General features: G+C 40.6%; 1 protein-coding gene across 1 annotated transcript in view; it reads left to right on the plus strand.

Annotated features, from left to right (window-relative positions):
* The window catches only part of ATP7B (ATPase copper transporting beta), a 649,813-nt gene that overhangs the window by 365,317 nt on the left and 257,782 nt on the right, over window positions 1-26,714 (plus strand). The window contains exons 10-11 of the mRNA XM_044071673.1: window positions 326-453; window positions 18,654-18,808. Of these exons, the coding sequence (XP_043927608.1) occupies window positions 326-453; window positions 18,654-18,808 (283 nt within the window). The remainder of the gene's footprint in view (window positions 1-325; window positions 454-18,653; window positions 18,809-26,714) is intronic.

Here is a 26,714-nt window from a genome sequence, read left to right on the forward strand (position 1 = left end):
CCAAAAGATAATCATAATAAAGTTAATTTGGGTTTCACCACGTCAGCTCTGTAAAGGCCCTAGATCCTACCTAACTGATCTGCTAGAATCGCACCATATTATTTGCACCTACATGACATGGGAGTGATATATGCATTGACCAGTGTTAATGTACAGATATTGTTCACATTAATCATATACCAGAAAACAGATCAAGAAGCAAAACAAAAGAGTTGGAGCTTAAAGGAAAACATCATTATGTAACCTACTAATATAAATATCTAATTTGTTTTATAAATATGTCATGTAAGATTTCTTATCATGTCTCCTTGTATCTGTTTTATAGTGAGGAACAAGTGGCTGTTGCATTAGTACAGAGAGGAGATATTGTGAAGGTGGTCCCAGGTGGGAAGTTCCCAGTTGATGGGAAAGTCATTGATGGAATATCCACAGCAGATGAATCTCTTATCACAGGTTAGTATTTTCCTGTTTTTGCATGACCATCTTCCTAATACACACAACAAAACAGTAGTAAGAGCAGTAAATGCCCCTGGGTGACAGAAAATGAGTTTATCCTTTTAACTGTTTTTGCTCATTTGATACATTCACACAGTCAGAAGAAAAGAAATAGTCTGTGCATATTACAAAAACTATTTTGGTAAAGAGAAAGCATACATTTGTTTTAAATGGTTTATTATTTCATGCCTGAATAGTCCTATTGGAAAAAGAAGTATCCTAATTAATAAGGAAACTCATCTTTGAAAGTGAAAAGATATTAAAACAATATCTGTATGGATATACATATATATTTATTCATATGCATACACATATATATATATATATATATATATATATATATATATATATATATACACACACACACACACACACACACACACACACACACACACACACACACACACATGCTCTGCCACAACCTGTTAAACAAAAGACTGAAAGCTCTCAGCCATGCACTTCCCTAGCCAGTGTACTTGAATCCATGAATCACAAGAGTGATGCCCCCAACCCTTTAAGGTCCACAAATTCCTCAACAACCCACGGTAATATTTTAGTTATACTCTTATCTTAGGCAAACACTCTCATTAGGTTAGATAAGAATAAGTAAAGGTTAGATGTCTTTCTAGAGACAGAATCCATGACATAATGAGAACCTTCAGATCCTGCCATACAGAGAAACAGAGCTATGACCTGATAGTAGCATACATAGGTACATAGAATGGTCATAGGTGCCCTACTCAGAGGGACATACAGAAGAACTTAATGGATCCAGATGTTTATGTAAGATAAAGATGCTGGCCTTGAGTGGTGCGCTATCATTTCCCAGACGGTTGTTGAGCATCAAGGATAAGATAACTAGCTTTAACAACTGGCAATATGCTGGTGTTATTCTAGGGGGATCCAGTATGTGTCAGCATGGGATGAGATGGCTGAGGAGCCTTCCTGCTTTTCCAGGAATCATTTGACCCCCTTACCAGTACTTTCAGATTCTGTCGAAAGCTTTTGCTGCCCCCATTGTAACATTTTAGACAGAGTCCATCTATTGGACATTTCAAGTTAGTAAATTTCAACATAGAACAAATTAAGATGGCTCAACTCAATATCAGATGTTTGAACTATAGAATACTTGAAATTGAGATCTTCCTGCACCTCAGACACATTAATATATGTATTGTGAATACATGCTTTTCATTCTGGCCAAAACCTTTGCTGCTCCATAGTGTCTTTTATTAGGAAGAGTACATCTGTTGGGAATTTCAGCTTAGTAAATTCCAGTTCAAAGCATGTTAATGTGTCTCTAGTCAGTGCCAGAAGTCTGAAAATTGAAATGCGCTAACTTGAGGCCTTCCTGCAACTTGAATGCATCCATATATGGCTTAGTGAAGGAAATGGGGTGTAACTGGAAAGATATTACAACCCCTATTCTTGGGATAAGCACCTATCATGATATTAGGCCTAGTGGAAACTGCAGGTGGTATCACTATTGTCAGAGATTCCATCATCACTGGACAGGATCCTCACGATCCACAATTTGAACTCATTAAACACAAATTGCCACTTCATAGTTAGTTATAGATCATCTTCCGTGTCCACTTCTGATGTTCCGTTTAATCCAAACACTTTTGTACTGGGAGATTTCAACAATCCATCAAAAAACTCAATGACCTGCACCACAAAAGATATTCATGCCCACCGTGTCATTGACTTTATAAATGCTAACTTCTTGGAATAAATAGATAACCTTTCCTACTAGGGACCACAATGCCCTTGATCTTATCCTCACTGGCATGGGTTCTTCCCACCCATCCACACACCTACCTACCCATGTATCTTCATCCCTTGTCAAAACATGCTATAGATAAACAAATTTCCCCATTAAAGCTGGCAGTTCTTTCTCATAGGTTCATAGGTTCATACTAGGCTATCTGCCCGAGGGCATTTATAAGCCTAGCCCATTGTTTTGTGGCTTACGCCACCCCTTTAGTATGGGGAACTATACCCATTATTTTGCTGTGCCTCTGTCGAGCAGTGACACTGAGGTAATTCCTGGGGTATATCTGCGATCTCCCATCCATTGGTCAAGATTTCTCTTGAACAAGGCCAGCGAGGTGCTCTGCCTCACATGTACCGGGATTTTGTTCCACAGCATAGGGAGTCTTTGGGTGATGAATCTATCCCTCCAGCACGTGCTATTAATAGCCGTGTCGAGGTTTAAGTCTCCCGCCCTTGTGGCTCTGATGGATCTAGATTTTTTGAGGTGAAGCATATTCATCAAATCTGGGTTTGACATGGCCTTGTATGTTAGGCAAAGGTCACCTCTGAGCAAGCGTGTTTACTGAATAGAGCGCGAGTTCTTTCAGTCGGGCAGCATAGGACAGATCTTTGAGACCCTTTATGCTTTTGGTGAGGAACTTTTGTGGCCTCTCCAGCTGCTGCAAGTGTCGGGTCAGATACATTCCGAATGGGGCATTGTACTCAATCATTGGTCTGATGAGTGATGAGTAAAGGGAGACTATGACCTCCCTTGATCTAGATGAGAATCCCTTCATGATAAGGTGGGCAATGTAGAAGGACTTCCTAACTACTTTAGCTACATGGGTGTCAAATGACAGACTACTATCAACCTGGGTCCCCAGGTCCCTGATAACTTCTTCTGTGCTCAGTGGATTGCCACCTATTTGGAAGCTAGGGGTAACCTTGTTTTTCCCGAAGGGTATGACTATGCATTTTTCGGCATTTAACTTTAGGCCGTGGCTCTGGCACCAGTTATCCGCTTCTGTGAGACCCTTCTGAAGGATATCTGTGTCAGATGTGTTTTCTACTATGGCCAGTTTGCAGACATCTGCAAACTTTGTCAGCCATAACCCTCCTGTGTTTGCTTGTACTTTGGAAAAGTAGATGCCAAACAAGAGTGGGCCCAGGACTGAGCCCTGTGGGACACCACTTGTGACAGGCTTTGAGTCTGACATGGCGCCAGCAACTCTGACCCTGTGGGTTCTGTCACTCAGCCAGTTTGCAACCCATCTTGTGATGTATGGGTTAACATTTAAGCTGATGAGTTTTTCAATGATACCCGAGTGGGGTATTGTATCGAAGGCCTTAGCCAGATCGAGGTAGGCTGTATGGACTGCCTTTCCCTCATCAATGGCTTTGGTGACTGTTTCGAAAAAGTCAACCAAGTTTAAAAGGCATGATCTGCCTTTGACAAAGCCAAACTGGGTTGGATCCAAAGTCTTCAAATTCCCTATGTCTTTATTTATGAGGTCCATTATGATCCTCTCCATGGCTTTGCAGATAAGGCTTGTTAAGCTAATGGGCCAGTAATTTCCAGGGTCCGTGGAGGCACCGCCTTTGTGAAGTGGGACCACAGTTGCAGTGCGCCACTCCCTGGGTACGTATCCAGAGGTAAGACTTTGATTAAACAGCTGTCCTAGCTGTGGGTTTAATTCCTCATTGAGTTCGTGGAGCACACAGCCGGGGACACCATCGGGTCCCATGGATGCTGTGTTTTTGCTTTGGAGAGAGCAGTTCTCACTTGGGCTGGAGATGTTTGGGGGCTGCACTCATTTGGTATAGATATCTCTCCTTTGGGGAGGGGAGAAGTTTGCACTGAACCTGTCAGCCAGTATGTTGGCAATGTCTGTAGGATCAGTAATCTTCACATCATTTTGAACTAGTTCTGAGCATATCTGGGAGTTTCCTCCTAGGTTTCTAACATAGCTAAAGAAGGCCTTATGATTGTCTTTTGAGTCTTTAGCTATTTTTCTCTCGAAATTTGCTTTGGATGATTTTATGAGAGCTCTTAGTTTTTTACTTATAGTGATCAAGGGTGTCTTACCTTTTAAGGATTTTGCTCTATCTTGTAGTAGCTTCCTCCTTTTGTTGTAGAGTTTGTTTATGGCTGGGGTCCACCAGACTGGACGCTTGCCTTTGGTACAAAGAGTCTTTGTTTTGCTTGGGATTGCCTTATCCATGCAGTCCTGCAGGTGCTGGTAGAAGGCGTTTGTAAGTGATTCAGCGGCTTGAGTATTGTTTTCCACCGGCTCGGGGGCCTGAAAGGAGACCACACTAGTCTTTAGAAGTGTGAAGTCGGCTTTTGAGAAGTTCTTTACTGTGGTCTTTTTTATTTCAGGTGGGGTGGGATGAGGACCTCCAGCGAGATTAGTTTGTGATCTGATCTCACCAGTGAGGGGTATACTTGTGTTGAACATTGTGCTCCCATGTTCGTGATGATGAGATCAAGTATGTTATCTCCTCTTGTGGGGATGGTGACTAGTTGTTCCATGGCATTTGAGTTTATGAATTCCAGGAACTTTTGGGCTAGGGTGTTTGGGCTTGAGTAGTGTTCCCAGTCTATATTAGGGTAATTGAAGTCACCTAGTATGATGGTGTTTGGTGATACATTTATCCCCTCTTGTGTTTTCAGGAAGGCCATGTGAGTTTCCTGAGTTTGTGAGGGTGGCCTGTAACATGCTACAATTTGCAGAGCAGTCTTGCCTATGGTTAATTGCACCTGGATAGTCTCCGATGCATCGTGCGTTGCCACCAGTCTTGAGGTGTGGGTGTCCTTGATGAATATGGATACCCCCCCTCCTTTCTTGGTATTGTCCGGATCTTGGGGCCGGAACGCATGATATGAGGTAAAACCTGATAGCGCTGGGGTGCTCTCAGGAGCCTTGAACCAGGTTTCTGTCACAGCACAGACATCAATGTTCTCCATACTGAGAAGGGCCTCGAGTGGTGCATTTTGAGATTTAGACTTCTGGCATTGAGCAGCATTACCCTTAGTTTTTTTTTTGTGTTCTAGGGTGGTAGGTTTAGAATTTGAGCCTTGCCTAAAAAGGCACTATGGGGGCAAGAGCCTTTGCCAATATCCGAATCCCAGGGTGACAGGTGCAAGCCGTCCCTTGTGAAGCAGCGTGGCTTGTCCAGCATGTCATCCCAGGCAGACAGATACTGGATCCCCTTTGAATGACACCAGTGTTTAAGCCAATTGTTAAAGCTGATCATCTTATCTCTGTATTGTGGCATCATTCTTGGTGAAGGTAGGATACTGCTCAAGGTCAGGGTCATACCTGCCTGGGCTACATAATCAGAGAGCTCCTCAATGTCTCTTTTCATGTAGTCCAAGGAGCAGGTCGCTTACACCAGCGTGGACAATGACTGAGTCATATTTGTACCTGCTGTTGAGAGACCTGAGTGCTTGCGTTATGTGGCGGATTCTAGCGCCCGACAGGCAGCTTACTGTGACCTTCTCCTTACTCAGTCTGGTGAGCGGGACATCAGTGTGTCTGACTATGGAGTCACCAATGACTAGTGTGTCTGGCATTGTGTTTGGCCTTAAGGGCTGTGACTGTTTGACACTCTGACTGTGAGGTCTATGTGTTGCGGGTGTTGTGTTCTGAGGTGGTGGTTGTTTGGGTGTCTGCTTTGGTGGCCTCTGCTGTTTTGGTAGATTTTTGATCAGTGCCTCCGAGTATGTCTTTGTGTGTTTATGTGTATGATTTGAGGTTGTAATGGTACTATGTGAGACTGGGTCTATAGTGTGTGTGGTAACCTTCTCCTCCTGACTGGTCTTGCCAGTCCTATGTTGAGAGAGCTCAGCCTCCAGTTTGGCCGTATAGTTGCATCTCTCGCATGTATTTGTGTTTTGTGGGAGGAGGAAAGGGTTGTCTGTGTACATGAGGCAATTGAAACATTGCCTCAGTATTCCCAGGTTCACCAGCTGAGCAGGAGAGGACACTAGAAACTGATCCCTCGACATGCTAGAAGGGTAGACGAAAACTTTAAAAAAGATTCCGGGGACGTGGTTGACCGAGAAATGGGGGTTGCCTTTTGGGGTACTATCTATGACAAGAGTGCCGTATCAAGGTAATAAGTACTGTAGGAGCAAGTGCTAGGTTTAATAGATAGAGAATAGTCTACTTGGAGTCAAGTAGAGATGATCTTTTTAGTTATAGGATACGCTGATTTGATCAGTAGTATAGTTCGAGGAAGGTAGTTTTAAGGGAAAATTTGAAGAGTGGACTTTAGGTAGCCCGAATAGTTTAAACCTGCTTAACCGGCACTGCCCTAGTGTGCATAATGTATCTCTATGCAGGGACTTTACGAGAACTAATAGTGCACAACTTGATCATAAAATGAAATTCTGCTGCCACCGATCTCAAGAGATGTCATTGCTAAGCCATCCACCTATGGTTCTGATTTCTGCTTGCATTTCAATAAATAATCGTATGTATAAGGAAATACTCAGGGATCAGTCTTGGGTCTGCTCCTTTTTGGCATTAACTTCTCTGAAGTCAAGGCAAATGTCAATGGCCTCTGGCTGACCAAATTTGCAGATGATTGCAAATTAGGAGCAGTCATAGAATCCCTCACTGACACTAAAGTTCTCTAGGAATTGCTGACGCAAATAACTTGTGTCAGAACCATGGACTAAAACTAAATAAAAACAACTAAAACTAAATGCCAAGAAATGCATAATAGTATTCTTTAGGAAGTCATCCACCCCTGGTAACTATTATATTGAAAAAACACCCCTAAGAGTCGACCCAGTAATCAGGGACTTAGGGACACGCTAGCCTTTGACCATCATGTGTCTGGAGCAGTGAGGAAATCATTCTAAACTGTTCAACTTATAAACAAAGGAATGGCATCTAGGTCCAAGGAGGCCATTGTTCCACTGTATGGAGCATTCATCAGTCCTATCATCTAATACAATGTCCCCTTTGCTATTCAGCTAACCAGGCAAATCTGACAATTGGAATGTCCACTGAGTTTCCTCACTAACATAATAACATTTCATATGCAGACCATCTCAAAGTTCTATCCCTATATTTTGTCTCCTTCTGACTGTTGAGGGGAGATCTATGCCTGGCATAGAAGGCATTGCCAGATGGACTTTGATGGACCTCCTGCATATCTACAAAACAAACAAAACCACAATTACCTATTTTAAAGAATGAAACCTTGCCTCTGATATAAATAGGACCTGTTGGAGAGAGACAGGCATGTACTCAAGAGACTATCTCTTCTCTGGAATAGGCTGTCCATCCCTGTGAAGCAGAGTTCCTCCCTAACCCAATTCAAGTGTAACTTGGACAACTGGATGGGGAACAGGAAATTCATCCCTGGTTTGGCACCTATGTCTCTAATGGACACATGCAGCCTGTAAATGGTTAATTTCCCTGGCCTCTGTTTATAAATGTTTCATTTCCCAAACCCCTGTTTAGACTTATCAAGGGTACCAGAGATTTGAGATGCATGGCTAGGCTTAAAAAGGTCCTAGTGGTTGTTAGCCTAATACATACCTATGAAGCAGAGGGCTGTTTTCTAGACTATCTAGTTTTATTCATTGTTCATTAATACATTACATACAACCTTCCTAAAATAAATGTAACTTTGTACATAGATGACACTTTCCTAACTACTGTTCACAAAGGTGTAACAGAGTTGTAAAGGGAGTTACAGATAAACTTTGCACATATTAGGAATTGGTTACCTAAAGTAAGGTCACTGTGAGGACTACCAAACTGTCTATTATGCTCTTTGGGACCACACAAATGGCCCTCTTCCATCATTACCAACCCTTTTAAGACTACCCATCCCTGCACCACACAAGGAAAATACCTGGGAGTAATACTGGACCAATAATTATTTCATGCACACACACACACACACACACACACACACACACACACACACACACACACACACACACACACACACACACACACACACACAGAATTTCAGATCAACAAGGTTTTGACTCACTTGAAAGCGACATATACCTTCGCCACAGCCAAAAATTGTACTCATACCCAGAAGTGAATATGCCCTACCTTTCATCTATTGTTATTCACAACATAATACTAATATTAATATAAATGTCAGAAAATAAAATTTATCCAGGCAAAACACAAAGTAGAACACCACTGCTGTTAAACAACAGTTATTTTTCACATCTGAAATATATATTAAATATATAAACTATATGATAAGAAAGAAAAATTAAAGTTTAAGAAGTCAACTTAGTTTACATCTACAAAAGCCTTCATGCTCCTTAAACGCCTTAGAAAAGGTATTTTACAAACTTGTTCCTGCTTTATGAAATTCTCTACCTATGGAAATTCAGTCAGTCGCTGAGCTTCTTGTATTCCAAAGACAAGTAAACGCACATCTCAAGGAACAGTATAAATGCAAATGCTTTTGTGATGTCATAGTCAGCTGTCTGTTATTTGTGGTCAGCTGTCAGGGCAGGATTTGTTAGATCACTCATGCATTTAGGTTGTTAAACTATAAGTGACAGTATGATCCAGTTATAGTTCATGTTGGCATAAATGACTTGAGACATACTTACCCAGACTACATGAAGAGAGACATGATGGAGCTTTCTGACTATGTGTCTCATGCTGGGATGAGCCTAGCATTAAGTAGCATTTTACCTTCTCCCACAGTATGACATAGATGATGATGTCATTCAAAGGAGGTACAATATTTTTTAGCCTTCAAGGATATGGTTAACAAACCTTGCTGCTTTGTCAGAGATGGTTTGTACCTGTCTCACTGGGATTTTGAATATTGGCTAAAATCTTGTCTACACACATACTGCCTTTTTTAGGCATTACCAACCTGATAAATCTACAGATATAGCTAAACCTGCCCAGGAAAATCTGAAGGTGTTGCTCTCAATGCTAGGAGTCTAAACAAGAAACTGCATTCCCTCACCCTGGAGAACATAGATGTCTGTGCAGTTACTGCGACATGGTTTGAAGCCATGGAGAGCACCCCAGCAGTGCAGGGCTACAGTGCCTTCTGCACATTTAAACCAACTACTGCACAGGAAGGGACAAAATCTGGATGTGTCTCTATTTGCATTAAAAACAAACACACCTCAAGGCTGCTCCATAAGTATGATGCACTTGAGCATGTCTACATCCAAATTACGTTAGACAAAGTCCCATGCATTATCCTTGCAAGCTATAGATCCTGATCTATGAGCCAGGAAAGCCATAATACATACTTAAATGTATTAGATCTTCTCCCCATTTAACCTAACACCATAACCATGGGTGACATTAACTACCTTGCATAAACTGTGAATCATACATACAGGATTCAAGAAATTAGAATAGGGGATGCTTCCTCCACAAAAAGGCCGGTTACTAGTGGGGTGCCCCAGGTCACAGTGCTGGGGCTGCTCCTGTTTGGTAACAACTTTTCTGAGGTCAGGGCTTATGTTAAAAGCCCCTGGTTGACCAAGTTTGCTGATGATTGCAAAGTGGGTGCAGTCATTGAATCCCTCTAAGATACAAATAACCTTCAAGAAGGCCTGAAAGAAACTAAAAACTGCTGCCAATGTCATGGTCTAAAACCCAGAGCCAAAAAGTGCATTGTACTATTTTTCAGAAAAAAAAAGCCACCTCAACAAGCTACTACATTGACAATACACCCCTATGAGGAGAGTCTATAGTCAGGGATTTGGGACTGCACCTAGGCAATGCTTTGACCATCACGTGTCTACTGTAGACAAGCAATCGCTCTATGTTGCACAACGTATAAGCCAGGGTATGGCATCTAGATCCAAACATCTCATCATTCTGTTGCACTCTGCTCTCAGAAGACCAATCATTGAGTACAATGCCTCTTCAGTATGTCCCTGGCTAGGCATATGCAACAACTGTAGCATCCTTAGAGATTCATCACAAAAAGAATACATGGTGTGGAAAACAAGTCCTATGCAGACCACCTCGGTCTCCTACAGGCTACTGAGAGGTGACCTGTGCCTGGCCTTCAAAATGTCCTCTGATCCAGCCCTAATGGACCTATTGCACATCTGTAAACCAAACAGAATCAGGAATACCCAATCCGGAGACCTAAACCTTGCCTGCAACATAAATACAACATGCTGGAGAGACGCGTTTGTGCCTCAAAGGCTCCCCTTCTCTGGAACAGGCTTGACATCCATGTGAAGCAGAGTTCATCCCCACACTTATTCAAGTTAAACATGGATCAGTGGATGGGGAACTGTAAATATACCCTTTGGTCTGGCACCTAATAAGTGAAACATGGATCAGTGGATGGGAACTGTAAATATACCCTTTGGACTGGCACCTAATAAGTGAAACATGGATTAGTGGATGGGGAACTTTTGGTCTGACACCTAATAAATGAAACATGACTCAATGGATGGGGAACTGTAAATGCACCCTTTGGTCTGGCACCTAATAAGTGAAACATGGATCAGTGGATGGGGAACTTTTGGTCTGACACCTAATAAATGAAACATGACTCAGTGGATGGGGAACTGTAAATACACCCTTTGGTCTGGCACCTAATAAATGAAACATGGATCAGTGGATGGGGAACTGTAAATACACCCTTTGGTCTGGCACCTAATAAGTGAAACATGGATCAGTGGATGGGGAACTTTTGGTCTGACACCTAATAAATGAAACATGACTCAGTGGATGGGGAACTGTAAATACACCCTTTGGTCTGGCACCTAATAAGTGAAACATGGATCAGCGGATGGGGAACTGTAAATACACCCTTTGGTCTGACACCTAATAAATGAAACATGACTCAGTGGATGGGGAACTGTAAATACACCCTTTGGTCTGGCACCTAATAAATGAAACATGGATCAGGGGATGGGGAACTGTAAATACACCCTTTGGTCTGACACCTAATAAATGAAACATGACTCAGTGGATGGGGAACTGTAAATACACCCTTTGGTCTGGCACCTAATAAGTGAAACATGGATCAGCGGATGGGGAACTGTAAATACACCCTTTGGTCTGACACCTAATAAATGAAACATGACTCAGTGGATGGGGAACTGTAAATACACCCTTTGGTCTGGCACCTAATAAATGAAACATGGATCAGTGGATGGGGAACTGTAAATACACCCTTTGGTCTGGCACCTAATAAGTGAAACATGGATCAGTGGATGGGGAACTTTTGGTCTGACACCTAATAAATGAAACATGACTCAGTGGATGGGGAACTGTAAATACACCCTTTGGTCTGGCACCTAATAAGTGAAACATGGATCAGCGGATGGGGAACTGTAAATACACCCTTTGGTCTGACACCTAATAAATGAAACATGACTCAGTGGATGGGGAACTGTAAATACACCCTTTGGTCTGGCACCTAATAAATGAAACATGGATCAGCGGATGGGGAACTGTAAATATACCCTTTGGTCTGACACCTATGTCTCTATCAGAGAGAGAGAGAGAGGAAGCTTGTAAATGCTTGACTACTCATGCCACAGCAAATACATCCCCATAAAACCTTAGGCAACCAAAACTTATCAGATGTTACTGGGAAGCATGGCTAGGCTTAAAAAGGCCCTCTTGGGTGATAGCCTATTATTCTTTTATGATGCTGTGATACTATGCAGGTAAACCATATAGCAGTTTACACCTAATGATAATCTATGTAATATTAACAAAAGTGCATGAATCATGAATTTTGACACTTTGATAATTATACTGCTTTTTCAGTTCAAAAAGAAAGAGAAGCCCAGTTATGAAGTATAGGAGAAAACACACCAAGGAAAATGTCCAGAAAAAATGTAAACTCCTAATACTGCTAAAACCACAGTGACGGGGCAAAAACCACTGTAAAATCCAGTATAAATCCAATGCTCTTTATTGTAGGTAAGCACTTTCGCAACCAGCCCTGGTTGCTTCCTCAGACCAAAGATGCCTTTTCAGTTCAATAATATTATTCCTTACATTAATTTCTGTTTGCCTTTTGTACATTTTCTAATGACATTGTATATGTAATGTATCTGTATATGAAATACTTTTACGCTGTCACTGCTTGTTGACCTAGGTTGTAGATGAAAAGGGTCTCTGGAGCACCCAACTACCCAGTTGGCAAACTGAATAAATAAATAAATAAAACCATGCAAATTCCAATTTATTTTATTCCACACAAGGCCTGCAAAGTAAAACAAAGAAAAAACGGTAACTGTGTTGCCTGGGTAACAATCTGCTGTACTGCTTTTCTCTGCAGTCCTTGCTAAGCACTGTTATGTAATTATACTGCACTGTTCTCCAGACTTCCAAATGCACTTTGATCACCTCTTGCAGTGCACTTGTATGAAAGGCTCATGTTCAGCACTGAGGGAAAATATCTGTCATAAATGTAGATTCTGAGAGAAAGTACACGGCTCTCATGCCTTATATGTTAACCTAATCTCTGGGCAGAACAGTGTTTCAAAGATCAATCTCATGCCCTTGCTCATCACAATGTCACAGTACACCAATTTAAAAGCCACAGGTCCATTTACGTTAACAATGACACAATATCAAAACATGAAACAACATCATACATAACTTATACAATGTCTAAGGATAATGCTTGCTGTTATTTTAAAATGATGGTGCTAGAGAGGTATAGCTGCTATTACTCTCATACAAACAAATACAGTAAACCAGTTAGACAGGGTATTGACTTTGTACCTAGAAAATTAGAAATCTTTTGGTAATATCTGTGTGGAAGAACACATAAAGCGAGGCAAAGCAAGGCTTTCAAAATAAGCCCATTTTGGAACAGTGATCATTTTGTTTGATTATGTAGTTTGCCCTCGGTGCCTTCTGGACAGAAAATGTCTGCCTGTGTACAGCAATTCTTACATAACAATGATCCTCTCTAGGTATGATATGGAGTTAAGCATAGGGAAAGAAAACTTTTGAATGAAGTGAAAATGGACAAGTGTAATATGTTACAGCTAAGAAACAGAATGTTGATGACAAAAGAGAGTTAGCAAATGTGTAATTTGGGTAGTGTATCATTAATGAGATACATAGCACTGTTGTGAGCAAAAGAGATATACAAGGAAGGATGAATTAAAGTGCTGATGTTAATTAGATCCTAATGATTTGCGGAAAGTAATGACAATGCAGTTAGCTGGGAAGAGCATAATGAATGAATAGCATTGTCTGCTTTTACTGTGTGCCCTTTATGTTGCTACTGTAAACTGAATTTCAGGGGTTCAATATTAAGAGGGAGAGTGACAGAACCTGTGACCAAGTGCAAGTCCTACGTATTTGTAGTTATGCATCTGTTCCAGTCCAGTGCATTCTGCTGTGCAAAAGGACTGTGTTATAGTTTTATACTTAGGATGTTACAAGAAAAAAGTGTCACCTCCATCTTTTGTACACTGTTGAGGATACAATAAGCATATGATATTTTATAATCTGCAGAAGAGTTTGCACTGAATTTGAGAGTACAGCAAGGTTAACATATTGGAAATATGAAAGTGTAGATTGAGCAAACAGTATGTCATATGCATGAAAGAGGCAGTGTGAGGGGAGGGAGAAAGAATAAATGAGAGACGCAATGAAGGGGAAGAAGAAAGGAAGGTGCTGTGAATTGAACAATGAAGGAAATCCTTATCTGTTTACTTGTTTAAACAGTTTTATTGGAAATGTTTGCAATGCAGCAGAATAACATTTTCCTCTTCAGAAAAGAAAGAGTGTGGTTCACATATTTAAACATGAATATACTTTACACTTCACAATTCCCCCACAATTCCACTTGCAACAAAAATAATTTATTTACTATGTTATATGGGCTCATTTTCTTATTGTATGTACATCATAATCACAGGGATTATCCCAACTCATGTCACAACATTTGTTCCTCTGTTGTTGCCTTACTCTTTCTTTTTCCTGTCTCGTTTGGGCTGCTGCTTTACGCTTCAGAGTCACTGTTACTCCTCTAACTCTACTGCCAGGTGTCCATAACAGCGTCTTCATCCTCTAGCAGAATGTGCTTTTGGTACACAGCAGAATGAGCTCCTGGACATGTTTCTTAGATGGCTTGCCTAATTACTGAGCTTATCCAAACTCACCACCTGAGATGCAAATCAGAACTGTAGATGCCAAATCCGTCATGCTGCCTGCTCAGGCAGTCACAATGATTTACTAAAGTAATCTGGGTTAGCAGTCATGTAAATGGCTGTCCTGCTTGTCTGCCTACAAGCCAAATGTACTAAGCCTTTTTTAGGTATGTCATCTTGGACTGCATTATTGCAGAGGCTTAATTCAAAGGGAATTACTTCAATGGGAGGTGGTGCAGGACGATATCAACTCTGTGAGACTCACTCACACTGCATCTGCTAAGTGGCCCCTATCAAGTTCTTTCTGAATAATTGTAAAAGTTAAGATTGCTGTGGTAGTTCTGTATATGTCTGCATACCACAGGTGCTAGTGATACTGAACACTGCAGCTGTATAGGTTGTTGTTTGTCTTTCGGCTTTTCCCAGTAAGGGGTCGTCACAGCGGAACTCCGGTCCGCTAATGATTGGCAGTAGATTTTTACAAAACGCCGAGGTGCCAGCTCGACGCTCAACCTTCAATGAAGGTATGCCCATTTACGCACGCAAGTCTTTCAAACTCTACCCAACCGTGGGGAGGACATGCAGACTCCACACAGAAAGCACTCCCTAAGCCAAGCCGAGAATCGAACGGGAGAACCTCTTGCTGTGAGGTAATGTTTGGTGAATAAAGTGCTAGCAGTTTTCTGTAAAATATTTGTGTGTATATGTGCACGTGTGTGTGTGTGTGTGTGTGTGTGTGTGTGTGTGTGTGTGTGTGTGTGTGTGTGTGTGTGTGTGTGTGTGTGTGTGTGTGTGTAGTAGTAGTAGTTAAGGAGAGTGATTTAATATTGTACTCTTTTATTTTGCATACCGCAATGACTACTTTCATAGTAGTTCTTAATGAATTACATACCTCTGTACCTGCACACTCTCAGTACAATATTCCAGCTGCCTAACTACTTAATTTATTGCCTATAGTGCAGTGTCTAGCTCTACTCAACGTATGAGAAGGAAAAGTAACCTGCTATTGCCCTCTGTATTGAAAAGTAACCTGCTATTGCCCTCTGTATTTCTTCTATCCCAAAGTGTGAAGAGTGAAGTTTCCAGTTTTAGCATATTTACTTAAAATCACAGATGACAATGGTTATGATAAACTCTATCTAATATTTTATGGTTCTGTCCTCCATATGAAACTAGTGTTGTATTCCAGGAAAGATCAGTGTTTTATTGTTCAGAGTGGGAATTTAAAAAATCCTTTGAAGCATTGTTTTTAAGAGTATTACCAGGACTGAGTATGGAGGATCTGACTGAAGAGAGAAATGCATCCATGCATCCTTAAGTAGCAAAGCATGATGGCTAGAGGCTATACATTTAAATAGGTTATGCAGTTTGGAAATCTGTTCTTGTTTTATTTCCTTGGAGCTCATTAAACTCGGATTTCTACAGTGCAGTACTGTTTGGAACAGGGCTGCTAAGAAACAGATATTTACCACTGACAATCCTTAGTTAAGCAGTCAAACTGCCTCATTGAGTAAGTAATTTATTTTATGTTTGCTGCAGTGTGGAAGGAGGGAAATAATTGCACAGAGTACCATAGCATGAGCAAAGTTACCATATGGATGGCTTAGATTCTAGGGCAGATATCAAGGGCAGTCAACATATTCTAAATTAGTATTTTTATCTGCTGTGTTACTGTATTGCAGGAAGTCAATGATGCATGTTTTGAACTGGAAAAAAATAAAGAAAAAATAAAGAGATTAAAGTACTTAAAACAGTTGTCCCATTTTGAAATGAAATTATACTGTTTATAAATATTCTTTGAGGATATACTGTTAATAATAATTATGGATGCACTGAACCATTTTCAATACTTTCTTCCTAGTGTGATTAGACAAGAGTTTTGCTGCAATGCTAAACTGTGTTTTAGCTAGAAAAGAATATCTGCATGATTTTTAACAAGAATCAATGTTACAAGAGTGTAGCGACAAAGTAAATAAAGTAGTTAAATTAGGTAAAATACAATAAGACATCATGTTCCTCTTAAAGGCTATTATACAATGACCCCCCATTAATATTCCAAAACGTGCATGCTGATTGGTCAGCGTGCACATTGTAAATCAGACTTATACTAATGGAAAAAGGTCCAGTCGCCCGGACTTTTTCCATTAGTATACATCTTTTTTTACAGCAACGGAGAATGCAAGATCTCTGTTGCTTTTTAGACACTGTCTCGCTATGTTAAAGGAGTTTAACATAGCGAGACAGCTTTAAAAAAGTAACGGAGATCTTCCTTTCTCCGTTGCTTTTTTTAAAGCTGTCTCGTTATGTTAAACTCCTTTAACATAGCGAGACACTTTGTAAAAAGCAACGGAGATCTTGCTTTCTCCATTGCTTCCACCCACTGCTTTGATGTACTGCATAAGCATATGCATGCGCAATACATCAGAACTGCCGCAGAATACCAGACAGCTGCGGAAGGGCAGCAAGGAGGCATTATACAATGCCATTATTTAAGAAAAGTAAGTATTTGTTTTCTTAAATAATGTCATTGTATAATAGCAATAACCCACTTCTGGGTGTGGGCAATGCTGGATTTACCTACGGTTGTCTTTGTTCGGCCACTCGGGTTTCACCCTCGTGACCAAATCACACCAACCGTGGGTAAATCCAGCATTACCCACACCCAGGCGTGGGTTATTGCTATATTAGTTGTTGTGCTGCTTAGTTGTTATGCTTAATTGCCTAACATATTTAGGACTTGATTCCATTAAATTCTAAAAGACACTAAGTTGAGTCTGTGTTTAACAAACTGACATGCTAGATGAGGCTTCTATTGTAGGAAATTGTAGGACTTGGCCTATGGTACTTTGTTCAGCAAAGACCTCCATAAAAGTTCACATGCATGATCAGTGGCTTATATTTAGTAGTTTATTTATATTGCTAATTTAATCAGGTGAGATGGACATCACTCAGAGTTGAAAAACTTCACAAAAGGCTCAGTGCAATGCTAAAACCCACAACTTAAAAATGAATGTGATTGTAGGAACTACTCATTAGTAAATAGCTGTTGCAGTAACCTCACTGAAAAGCAAACAATTCACACTAGAAACTGTTTTGCAAAGCTAAGCACTTTTATCTAAACATTTAATGAACTTCATCAGAGCTACACAAAACAGTTATACTTAAAAATTTATACTCTAAGTTAATTGAATAATTAAACAATTCAACATGTGATTCCAAATTTAAAAAAACTTCTTTAAAATTTAAAGCAACATGCATAAAACCATGTGCATATACACAGTTGTATTATTTGTATTTAAAATAAATTTCACAGACATTGTGATTTAATTAAACATTTTATATTTATGCTCTCATTTAGACCAGGACTTTTATTTGCATTACAGCTGCTGGTTAACTTCCTTGACTTCTAATTTATTGTTTAAAATCACCAGAATATATTTATTAAACTATATGATCCAATACAAAATAAGAAAATTTCAGATAATCTGAACATGATAGTGCATGTTTTGCAAAGGCATTTGATAAGTCTTCATTTTTAATTGCCAATACATGCTCATAAATTCAGTCTTCTAGTTGTTTTACTTGTATAGAAACTGTTGCATGTTTCACACATAGCTAAATAAACCACCAGACTTGAATTGCAGGTGTATCTTCCTGTTGCCGAAATTTCTTTGTGTGAATGTCTTGATATAACATTTGAAAATTAATTTACATACCTACAGTATTTATAGCTGCTACATTTAAACATGCCTTTTTTATCTTTATTATTTTTTACAACCTGACTTCTTTCAAATAAAGTTTTACAATTAAAACAGTTTTCATATTTATTGACCCTGGAGCAATGGTCTGGTCAGTTGATTTGCTTAGAGTCATGTGGTATGCAGATGGAAACCGAGGTAACCAAATCCAGAGCTACAGCTCCTTTTATTAACCTTCTGTACTTTCCGCTGTGGCCACCCCTAACCGGGAAAAAACAAAAGAAGAAGTGGAAGAAGACTTTCCTGCCATTATTAGGTTTAGTGCTAGCACTTTCATATAACAAATCATGAGGAAACTACAGGTATTGGGCAGCTACTCATTTTCACCTCTAAGAGAAATGATGCACTTGGAGGCTTAGACAATTTATTGCCTTCATAGCAGTGGCATAATCTTATTGCTCTTGGGAGATAGTATGTCCTCTGATAGTCTAGCTGGCAGATTCAGGGAACCAAAAATCTCATTATTCTCAAGCTGTAGTCGCTCTTTAAGTGCAGGTAGTTACAGTAACCAGCACCTGTTTGCTTTCTAGGTGAACCCATGCCTGTTATCAAAAGACCCGGAAGTATTGTTATTGCTGGCTCAATCAATGCCAATGGCACCTTACTTGTGGAGGCAACGCATGTTGGTTCAGAAACCACACTGTCACAGATTGTGAAGTTAGTAGAGGAAGCACAGACATCCAAGGTAAGTGGATGCATGTGTCTGCCATTTGGTCATAGTAACAGTAATGTTTCATAGTTCTGTGAGATGCCATTTGGTCATAGTAACAATAAATGTTCCACATTTCTGTCAGATGCCATTTGGTCATAGTAGCATTAATGTTCCATATTTCTATGAGATGTCATTTGGTCATAGTAAAACTTATGTTCCATATTTCCATGAGATGTCATTTGGTCATAGCAACAGTAATGTTCCATATTTCTATGAGATGCCATTTGGTCATAGCAACAGTAATGTTCCATATTTCTATGAGATGCCATTTGGTCATAGCAACAGTAATGTTCCATATTTCTGAGATGCCATTTGGTCATAGCAACAGTAACGTTCCATATTTCTATGAGATTCAGTTTGGTCATAGCAACAGTAATGCTCCATACTTCCATGAGATGCCATTTGGTCATAGCAATAGTAATGTTCCATATTTCTATGAGATTCAGTTTGGTCATAGCAACAGTAATGCTCCATACTTCCATGAGATGCCATTTGGTCATAGTAACAATAATGCTCCATATTTCCATGAGATTCCATTTGGTTGTAGTAACAGTAATGCTCCATAGTACCAGTGATGCTCCATATACTGCGGTGGTGGTGCTGCGGTAGCATTGTTGCCTCACAGTAAAACGTTGTCCTGTTTGATTCTCAGCTAGAGCGTCTTCTGGAGACATGCATGAATGGGCATACCTTCGTTGAAGGTTGTGCGTCAGGACCGGCAACTCGGCACGTAAAAATTTACTGCCAATCATTAGCGGACCAGAGTTCTGCTGTGGCAACACCTAACCAGGAAAAGCCGAAAGACAAAACAACAACAGTAATGCTCCATATTCCCATGAGATGCTATTTGGCCATAGTAACAGTAATGTTCCATATTTCTATGAGATGCCATTTGGTCATAGTAACAATAATGCTCCATATTTTTATGAGACAAAAGATGATATGACAGTTAACTGTGAAATAAGTAGGCTTTTCTGTGTTCAACACATTTCCTTATGCATTCAGAATCAGTTGCAAACATTTATGCAAACTATAGTCATTGTTCAGGTGATCTGTTTTACTACATTATTCCAATTTTAGATTTGTTTCTTTCTACTGGAAAAGATAGGTTTCTCTTCATAAACTTCTGCATTGTTGGAATTTCTTAAGCCCTCTTTTAGGTGATTATTTGAGTTATGTCATTTTTCTGCTAACATACACTTTCAGATACCTTACAACTTCAAATTACAAGGATAAACATAATTTTGTCTGCACTAGCTGGAATTATGAAAGGTAAATCATAAATACAAACGTCATGTCTTTTTTCTGTCTCCATGACCAGCACTGCATTATTACATATGGGAAAGAACTTTTTTTCTGAAAACTGAAGACAGCACCTTGATAATTCCTGCATACTTTCTCTCTGTTCCAGAAAATGGCAATATTGCTGGTGTTGAACATATCCTCTGAAACCAGATCATTATTCTACCTCTGGGTAATCAGTTTGCCAATTACAGCTTTTAAGGATTCAGCTGCAATGTTATGTCGCCCTGCAGTATTTTTTTTTGTTTTTTTGACCTGTTGAAAAGACATCCTTTTTTATACTACTGGCAAACAGGTTGAGTTACCACTGTATGTTCAAGGATTGTTAGTGTGATCCACAGAAATGTAAGAATTCGAGTGCTGTTACATGGAAATATTTATTTTGCTACTTACGTATTATCACAACCACATTTGTAAGCTGGTAGATATCACTGCTTGAAAACATTTTCTCTCATTTAAATGCAAGACTGAAATCAGCACAGGATTTCTGTCCAGTATAATGTTACATAGCTTTACTTCCGTTGCGATAATACACAAGTACCAAAATTTTAAATAACACTTAGTCAAGGAAAAGAAAAAAGGTGCTAAGAACTATAAAGTACAGTAGAATTTCTGACCGTTGGGGGGGGTTCTTGAAATGCGTGCTTGCCATATGCCAACCAGTATTATAAAAAAAAAAATTGTTTCCGTGGTGTGAAGGCCAAACTCCATGTTAAAAAATATAATGTCCATTTTAAATTACACTGACATGAGTAGCAGTAATGAGAGTGGGAAGAGGGATAGAAATGAAACTGCCAGTAGGGCTCAGTCAAAACCCGGAAAATTCGTAGACATACGGGAGCAGAAGAGAGGTGGAAGGTATATGGAAATCCAAGTACATTTTCATAAAATAGCAGCTGTTCAGTTCAAATGATAACATATGATAATGTAACTCATTGCACATGAAATAGTTTTAGCCAAGGACAGCAACTCATCCACTTAAAAACAATTCAGACTTCGAACAGTACAACAGCAGCTGATCCAATTGAACAGTGCGTGTGTAACTTACACGGTTGTTTAACTTCCTGAATGTAAGACCAACAAACTTTCTTGCTGGTAATACAGATGTTAAATTACATCTTACACTAATTCCCACACTCCTTTTCAGGCCAACATAAGTATTAACGCAACCACGAAATTGTGGTTGCAATAATACGTAAGTACCTTCATTATTCCCAAAAATGCTCGATCTCTGAGTACTGCCTCTTCTGTAAGATATAAACATCTGGAGCTTAGTATATGTAAGTAATGGGGTACTGGGGTGCAGAGTTAGTATATGTAAGTAATGGGGTACTGGGGTGCAGAGTTAGTATATGTAAGTAATGGGGTACTGGGGTGCAGAGTTAGTATATATAAGTAATGGGGTACTGGGGGTGCAGGGTTAGTATATACAAGTAATGGGGTACTGGGGTGCAGAGTTAGTATATGTAAGTAATGGGGTACTGGGGTGCAGAGTTAGTATATATAAGTAATGGGGTACTGGGGTGCAGAGTTAGTATATGTAAGTAATGGGGTATTGGGGTGCAGAGTTAGTATATATAAGTAATGGGGTACTGGGGTGCAGAGCTAGTATATATAAGTAATGGGGTACTGGGGTGCAGGGTTAGTATATGTAAGTAATGGGGTACTGGGGTGCAGAGTTAGTATATATAAGTAATGGGGTACTGGGGTGCAGAGTTAGTATATGTAAGTAATGGGGTACTGGGGGTGCAGGGTTAGTATATACAAGTAATGGGGTACTGGGGTGCAGAGTTAGTATATGTAAGTAATGGGGTACTGGGGTGCAGAGTTAGTATATGTAAGTAATGGGGTACTGGGGTGCAGGGTTAGTATATATAAGTAATGGGGTACTGGGGTGCAGAGTTAGTATATGTAAGTAATGGGGTACTGGGGTGCAGAGTTAGTATATATAAGTAATGGGGTACTGGGGGTGCAGGGTTAGTATATACAAGTAATGGGGTACTGGGGTGCAGGGTTAGTATATATAAGTAATGGGGTACTGGGGTGCAGAGTTAGTATATGTAAGTAATGGGGTACTGGGGTGCAGAGTTAGTATATATAAGTAATGGGGTACTGGGGGTGCAGGGTTAGTATATACAAGTAATGGGGTACTGGGGGTGCAGGGAAGGCTTTCACTCCTGCAATAAATGATTTTAATGTGTAACAGCTTTGTACTTTACTGTTATTTTTAAGAAAATCTCTTAAATATTTCACAATTTCAGGATCTGCAGTATGAAGGGTATATTTAATATTGACATCTGTCATACAATGGCTTCTTTGAGGGCTTGGAACGTAGGCAGGTCATTGCAGTTCATTATAATTAAGATGGAGATGGCTGAGCAAATGTCCGCATACAGACAATATTTTCCATGGGGGTCTATCATTGCACATATTGTGGACATCACACAGGGGGTCTTGGCTATATAAAAGCATTTAATATGACTAATGAGCCAGCTTCAAACAATAATAGTCCACTTTACTGGATGGGAAGTTGAATATAATCAGCGCAGCATCTTCGAAAAAATCCAGCATCAGTTTATTATAAGTTACAGAATCTTTTTGTTCAAAATCACCTTAAGATTATCACAGAAAACTTAAGACATTTAAGTAGTGAATGGGTGTAAACCAAATAATTTGATTTATATATTATTCATTAACTTCCCTAAATCCTGCTTCCATAATCAGGGCTAACCAATGATCATTTCATGTCCTTGTTTTTATCCTTTCAAGAGTGATTTCTTCTGGGAAAATACTTCTTTCTCAGTCGTATTTCAAGTCTCCATAGTGATAGAAACTACCAGGGGGTATTTTGCTATTGAATCTACAACTATGAAACTCCCAGTCATAAGTCAATGCTACATCAAAGTCTTTTAGTGCATTGTAAAATCATTTTAAACTTTGATGACTCCACAAACTTTGGGAACTTTCAAAGCTGTTACAATTGAGTCTCATGCTGCAGTACTGATGGCCACCACCAAAGGGCAGTGTCAGTAGTGCATTATAGGTTCATAGGTTGGTACTAGGCTATCAGCCCTAGGGCCTCTGCAAGCCTAGCCATGACAATTCCCTGGTTATTTCTTCCCACAGTATTTACTTCTCTGGACCCCTGTCTAGCAGGGCGACTGACATGATCCCAGGGGTGAATTTCCTATCTCCCATCCAATCATCAAGGTTCCTTTTGAAGAGGGCCAATGGGGCGCTCTGCTTGACATGTATGGGCAGTCTATTCCAGAGTATGGGGAGTCTCTGGGTCAGGAACCTATCACTCCAGCATGTTTTGTTTATTGTGATGACAAGGTTTAGATCCTTGGAGCGTGTGGCTCTGAGGGATTGGGATTTCTTTAAGTGGAGCATGTCCAACAGCTCAGGGTTTGACATGGCCTTGAATGTTAAGTAGTGATCACCTCTGAGTAGACAATATGCCACAGAGTATAGCTGGAGTTATTTTAGATGGTCAGCATATGGCATCTGCTTTAGGCCTGCGATTCTTTTAGTGAGGTATTTCTGTGGCATTTCCAGCTGTTGCAGATGTCTTGTGAGGTACATACCAAATGGGGCATTATACTCTATAATGGGTCTAATGAGGGATGAGTGCAGTGGGACAATGACCTCCTTTTTTCTGGATGAAAAGCCATTAGTGATGAGGTGTGCCACATAGAAGAATTTCCTGACTTTTGTGGCGATGTGGTTATCGAAAGTGAGACCACTGTCCACCTGTGTCCCTAAGTCTCTCATCACACTTTGGATGTTTAGTGTCCTGCCACCTATGTGGTAATTCATGGGTACATGTTTTTTTCCAAAGGGGATAACTATAAATTTCTTGGCATAAAGCTTGAGCCCATGGCTCTGGCACCAGGCATCTGTTTCTGTAAGGCCCTTTTGTAGAATATCCACATCATTTGGGGATTCAGTAATGGCTCCCAGTTTGCAGTCATCTATGAACTTTGTTAGCCAGAGTCCCTTAGTGTTGGCCTGTACTTCAAAGAAGTAGATGCCAAACAAGAGTGGTCCCAGGACTGAACCTGAGGTATTCCATTTGTCACTTGTCTGGAGCTGGATTTGGAGTCGGCTACTTTTACAGTCTGGGTTTTGTCAGTAAGCCAGTTGGCAACCCATCGAGTGACATAGGGATTTAAGCCCAGCTTAGTAAGTTTATCTATGATTCCAGAGTGGGGAATGGTGTTGAAGGCCTTGGCAAGGACCAGATAGGCTTTTTGGACCGCCTTACCCTCGTCCACAGCTCTGGAGACTGATTCAAAGAAGTCAGTCAGATTCAGGAGACAAGATTGGCTCTTCACAAACCCAAACTGGGTGGGGTCCAGTGTTTGAAATGTTGCCAATGTCTTTTTTTATAAGTTCCATGATAATGCGTTCCATGCCCTTGCAGATCAGGCTTGTCAGACTGATGGGATGGTAGTTCCTGGGATCCAAGGCAGATCCTCCCTTGTGGAGCGGGATAACTGTAGCTGTGCACCACTCAGTGGGCATGAAGCCTGAGGTAAGGCTATGATTAGACATGAAACTTAGGTGAGGTGCCAGTTCATTTTGTAGTTCATGTAGTACGCAGCCTGGGATGTCATCTGGTCCCATGGATGCTGTATTCTTAGCTTTGGAGAGTGTGGTTTCTACCTGTGTGGCCATGATTACTGGAATTTGGCAATCTTTTTGTATTGAGATGGGCCCTTTAGGGGGTGAGAGGGGGATGAAGTTGGCACTAAATCGAACTGCCAGGATATTGGCAATATCCTTTGGATCAGTATATCTAATGCCATTCTGTTGTAGCTCAGAGCAGATCTGAGCATTGCCATTTAGATTCTTGACATACCTATAGAATGCCTTGTGGTTGTCTTTGGAATCTTTGGCAATTTTATTTTTGTAACTAGCTTTTGAGGATTTTATGAGGGATCTCAGCATCTTACTGAGGCTGGTGAGGGAGTTTTTTGCATCCTGGGATTTTCCTCTTTTCTGCAACAGTTTCTTCCTTCTGTTGTATAGTTTGTTTATAGCAGGGGACCACCAGATTGTCTTCCTTTTTTTGGAGAAGAGCATCTTGGTTCTATCTGGGATGGCACAATTCATGCATGAGTGGATGTGCTCGTACAGTGCCTTAGTGTAGGATTCTGCAGTCGAACTTCCAGATCCCATCTGACTTCAGTAGCATGAAGCTGACTTTGGAGAAGTTTTTTAAGGAGGTTTCCTTACTGGGGGGTGGGGGTGGGATGTGGATGTCAAGGGTGATTTGCTTATTGTCAGACCTGACCAATGAGGGGGTGACCACTGGTGTGGAGCATCTGTCTCCCATGTTGGTAATGACCAGGTCTAGGATATTGGAGCCCCTGGTGGGACAATGGATTAGTTGATCCAGGGCGTTGGAATTTATGAATTCCTTACTGGGGGGTGGGGGTGGGATGTGGATGTCAAGGGTGATTTGCTTATTGTCAGACCTGACCAATGAGGGGGTGACCACTGGTGTGGAGCATCTGTCTCCCATGTTGGTAATGACCAGGTCTAGGATATTGGAGCCCCTGGTGGGACAATGGATTAGTTGATCCAGGGCGTTGGAATTTATGAATTCCAAGAACCGTTGGGAAAAGGAGTTGCTACCAGAGTAGTTTTCCCAGTTAATGGCAGGGTAGTTGAAATCACCCAGTATTTGGGTGTTTAGTTGTATTGTGATATTTTCCAGTATGTTTAGAAAGGTGTAGTGAGAATCTTGGAGCATGGTGGGGGATCTGTAGCAAGCTACAATTTGGATTGCAGTCTTACCTAGTGTTAGTTGCACCTGGAGAATTTCAGATGCATTGTGTTGGGCAACTAGCCTGGAGGTGTGAATATCCTTGGGGAATATTGACACTCATCCACTTTTAGTGTTTCGGTCTTGGTTTTGCGGCCGAAAAGTGTGATAAGAATTGTTGCCTGGTATTGCAGGGGTGCTCTCTAGAGCCTTGAACCAGGTCTCAGTTACTGCACAGATATTGATGTTCTCCATTATTAGGAGTGCCTCGAGAGAGTGCATTTTGAGGTTTAGACTTCTAGCATTGAGTAGCATTACCTTCAGATTTTGCATGCTTGTATCTGTTACGGTGGTGTTTTTTTCCTTTGAACCTTGCCTAAAAAAGACACTATAGGGATGGCAAGAGCTTTAGCCAGTAACCTGAATCTCAGGAGTGACAGGTGCAGACCATCTCTGGCAAAGCATTGTGGTTTGTCGATCATGTCGTCCCAGGCAGAAAAATACTGGATCCCCTTTGAATGACACCAGAAGCTTAGCCAATTGTTGAAGTCAATCATTACAAAGTAGAAATGTATAATACTGTCCACATTGCCTTGCCACAGCAAAAAATGTAAAACAGGGTGAAGATTTTGGCAGTGCAGCTGCAGTAAGTGTGTTACAGTTTTTAAAAATGTACTGTACATTGAGCTCCTGCACTTTAATACATGCTTTGACCACCTTAATCTTCTTCTTCTTCTTTCAGCTTTTTCCTGGTTAGGGGTCACCACGGTGGATCACCTGTCTGCTCATGATTGGCAGTGGAGT

Source organism: Protopterus annectens, chromosome 5.part0 (assembly GCF_019279795.1).
Source record: "Protopterus annectens isolate FY-2018-M chromosome 5.part0, PAN1.0, whole genome shotgun sequence".
Classification (NCBI taxonomy): Eukaryota; Metazoa; Chordata; order Ceratodontiformes; family Protopteridae; genus Protopterus; species Protopterus annectens.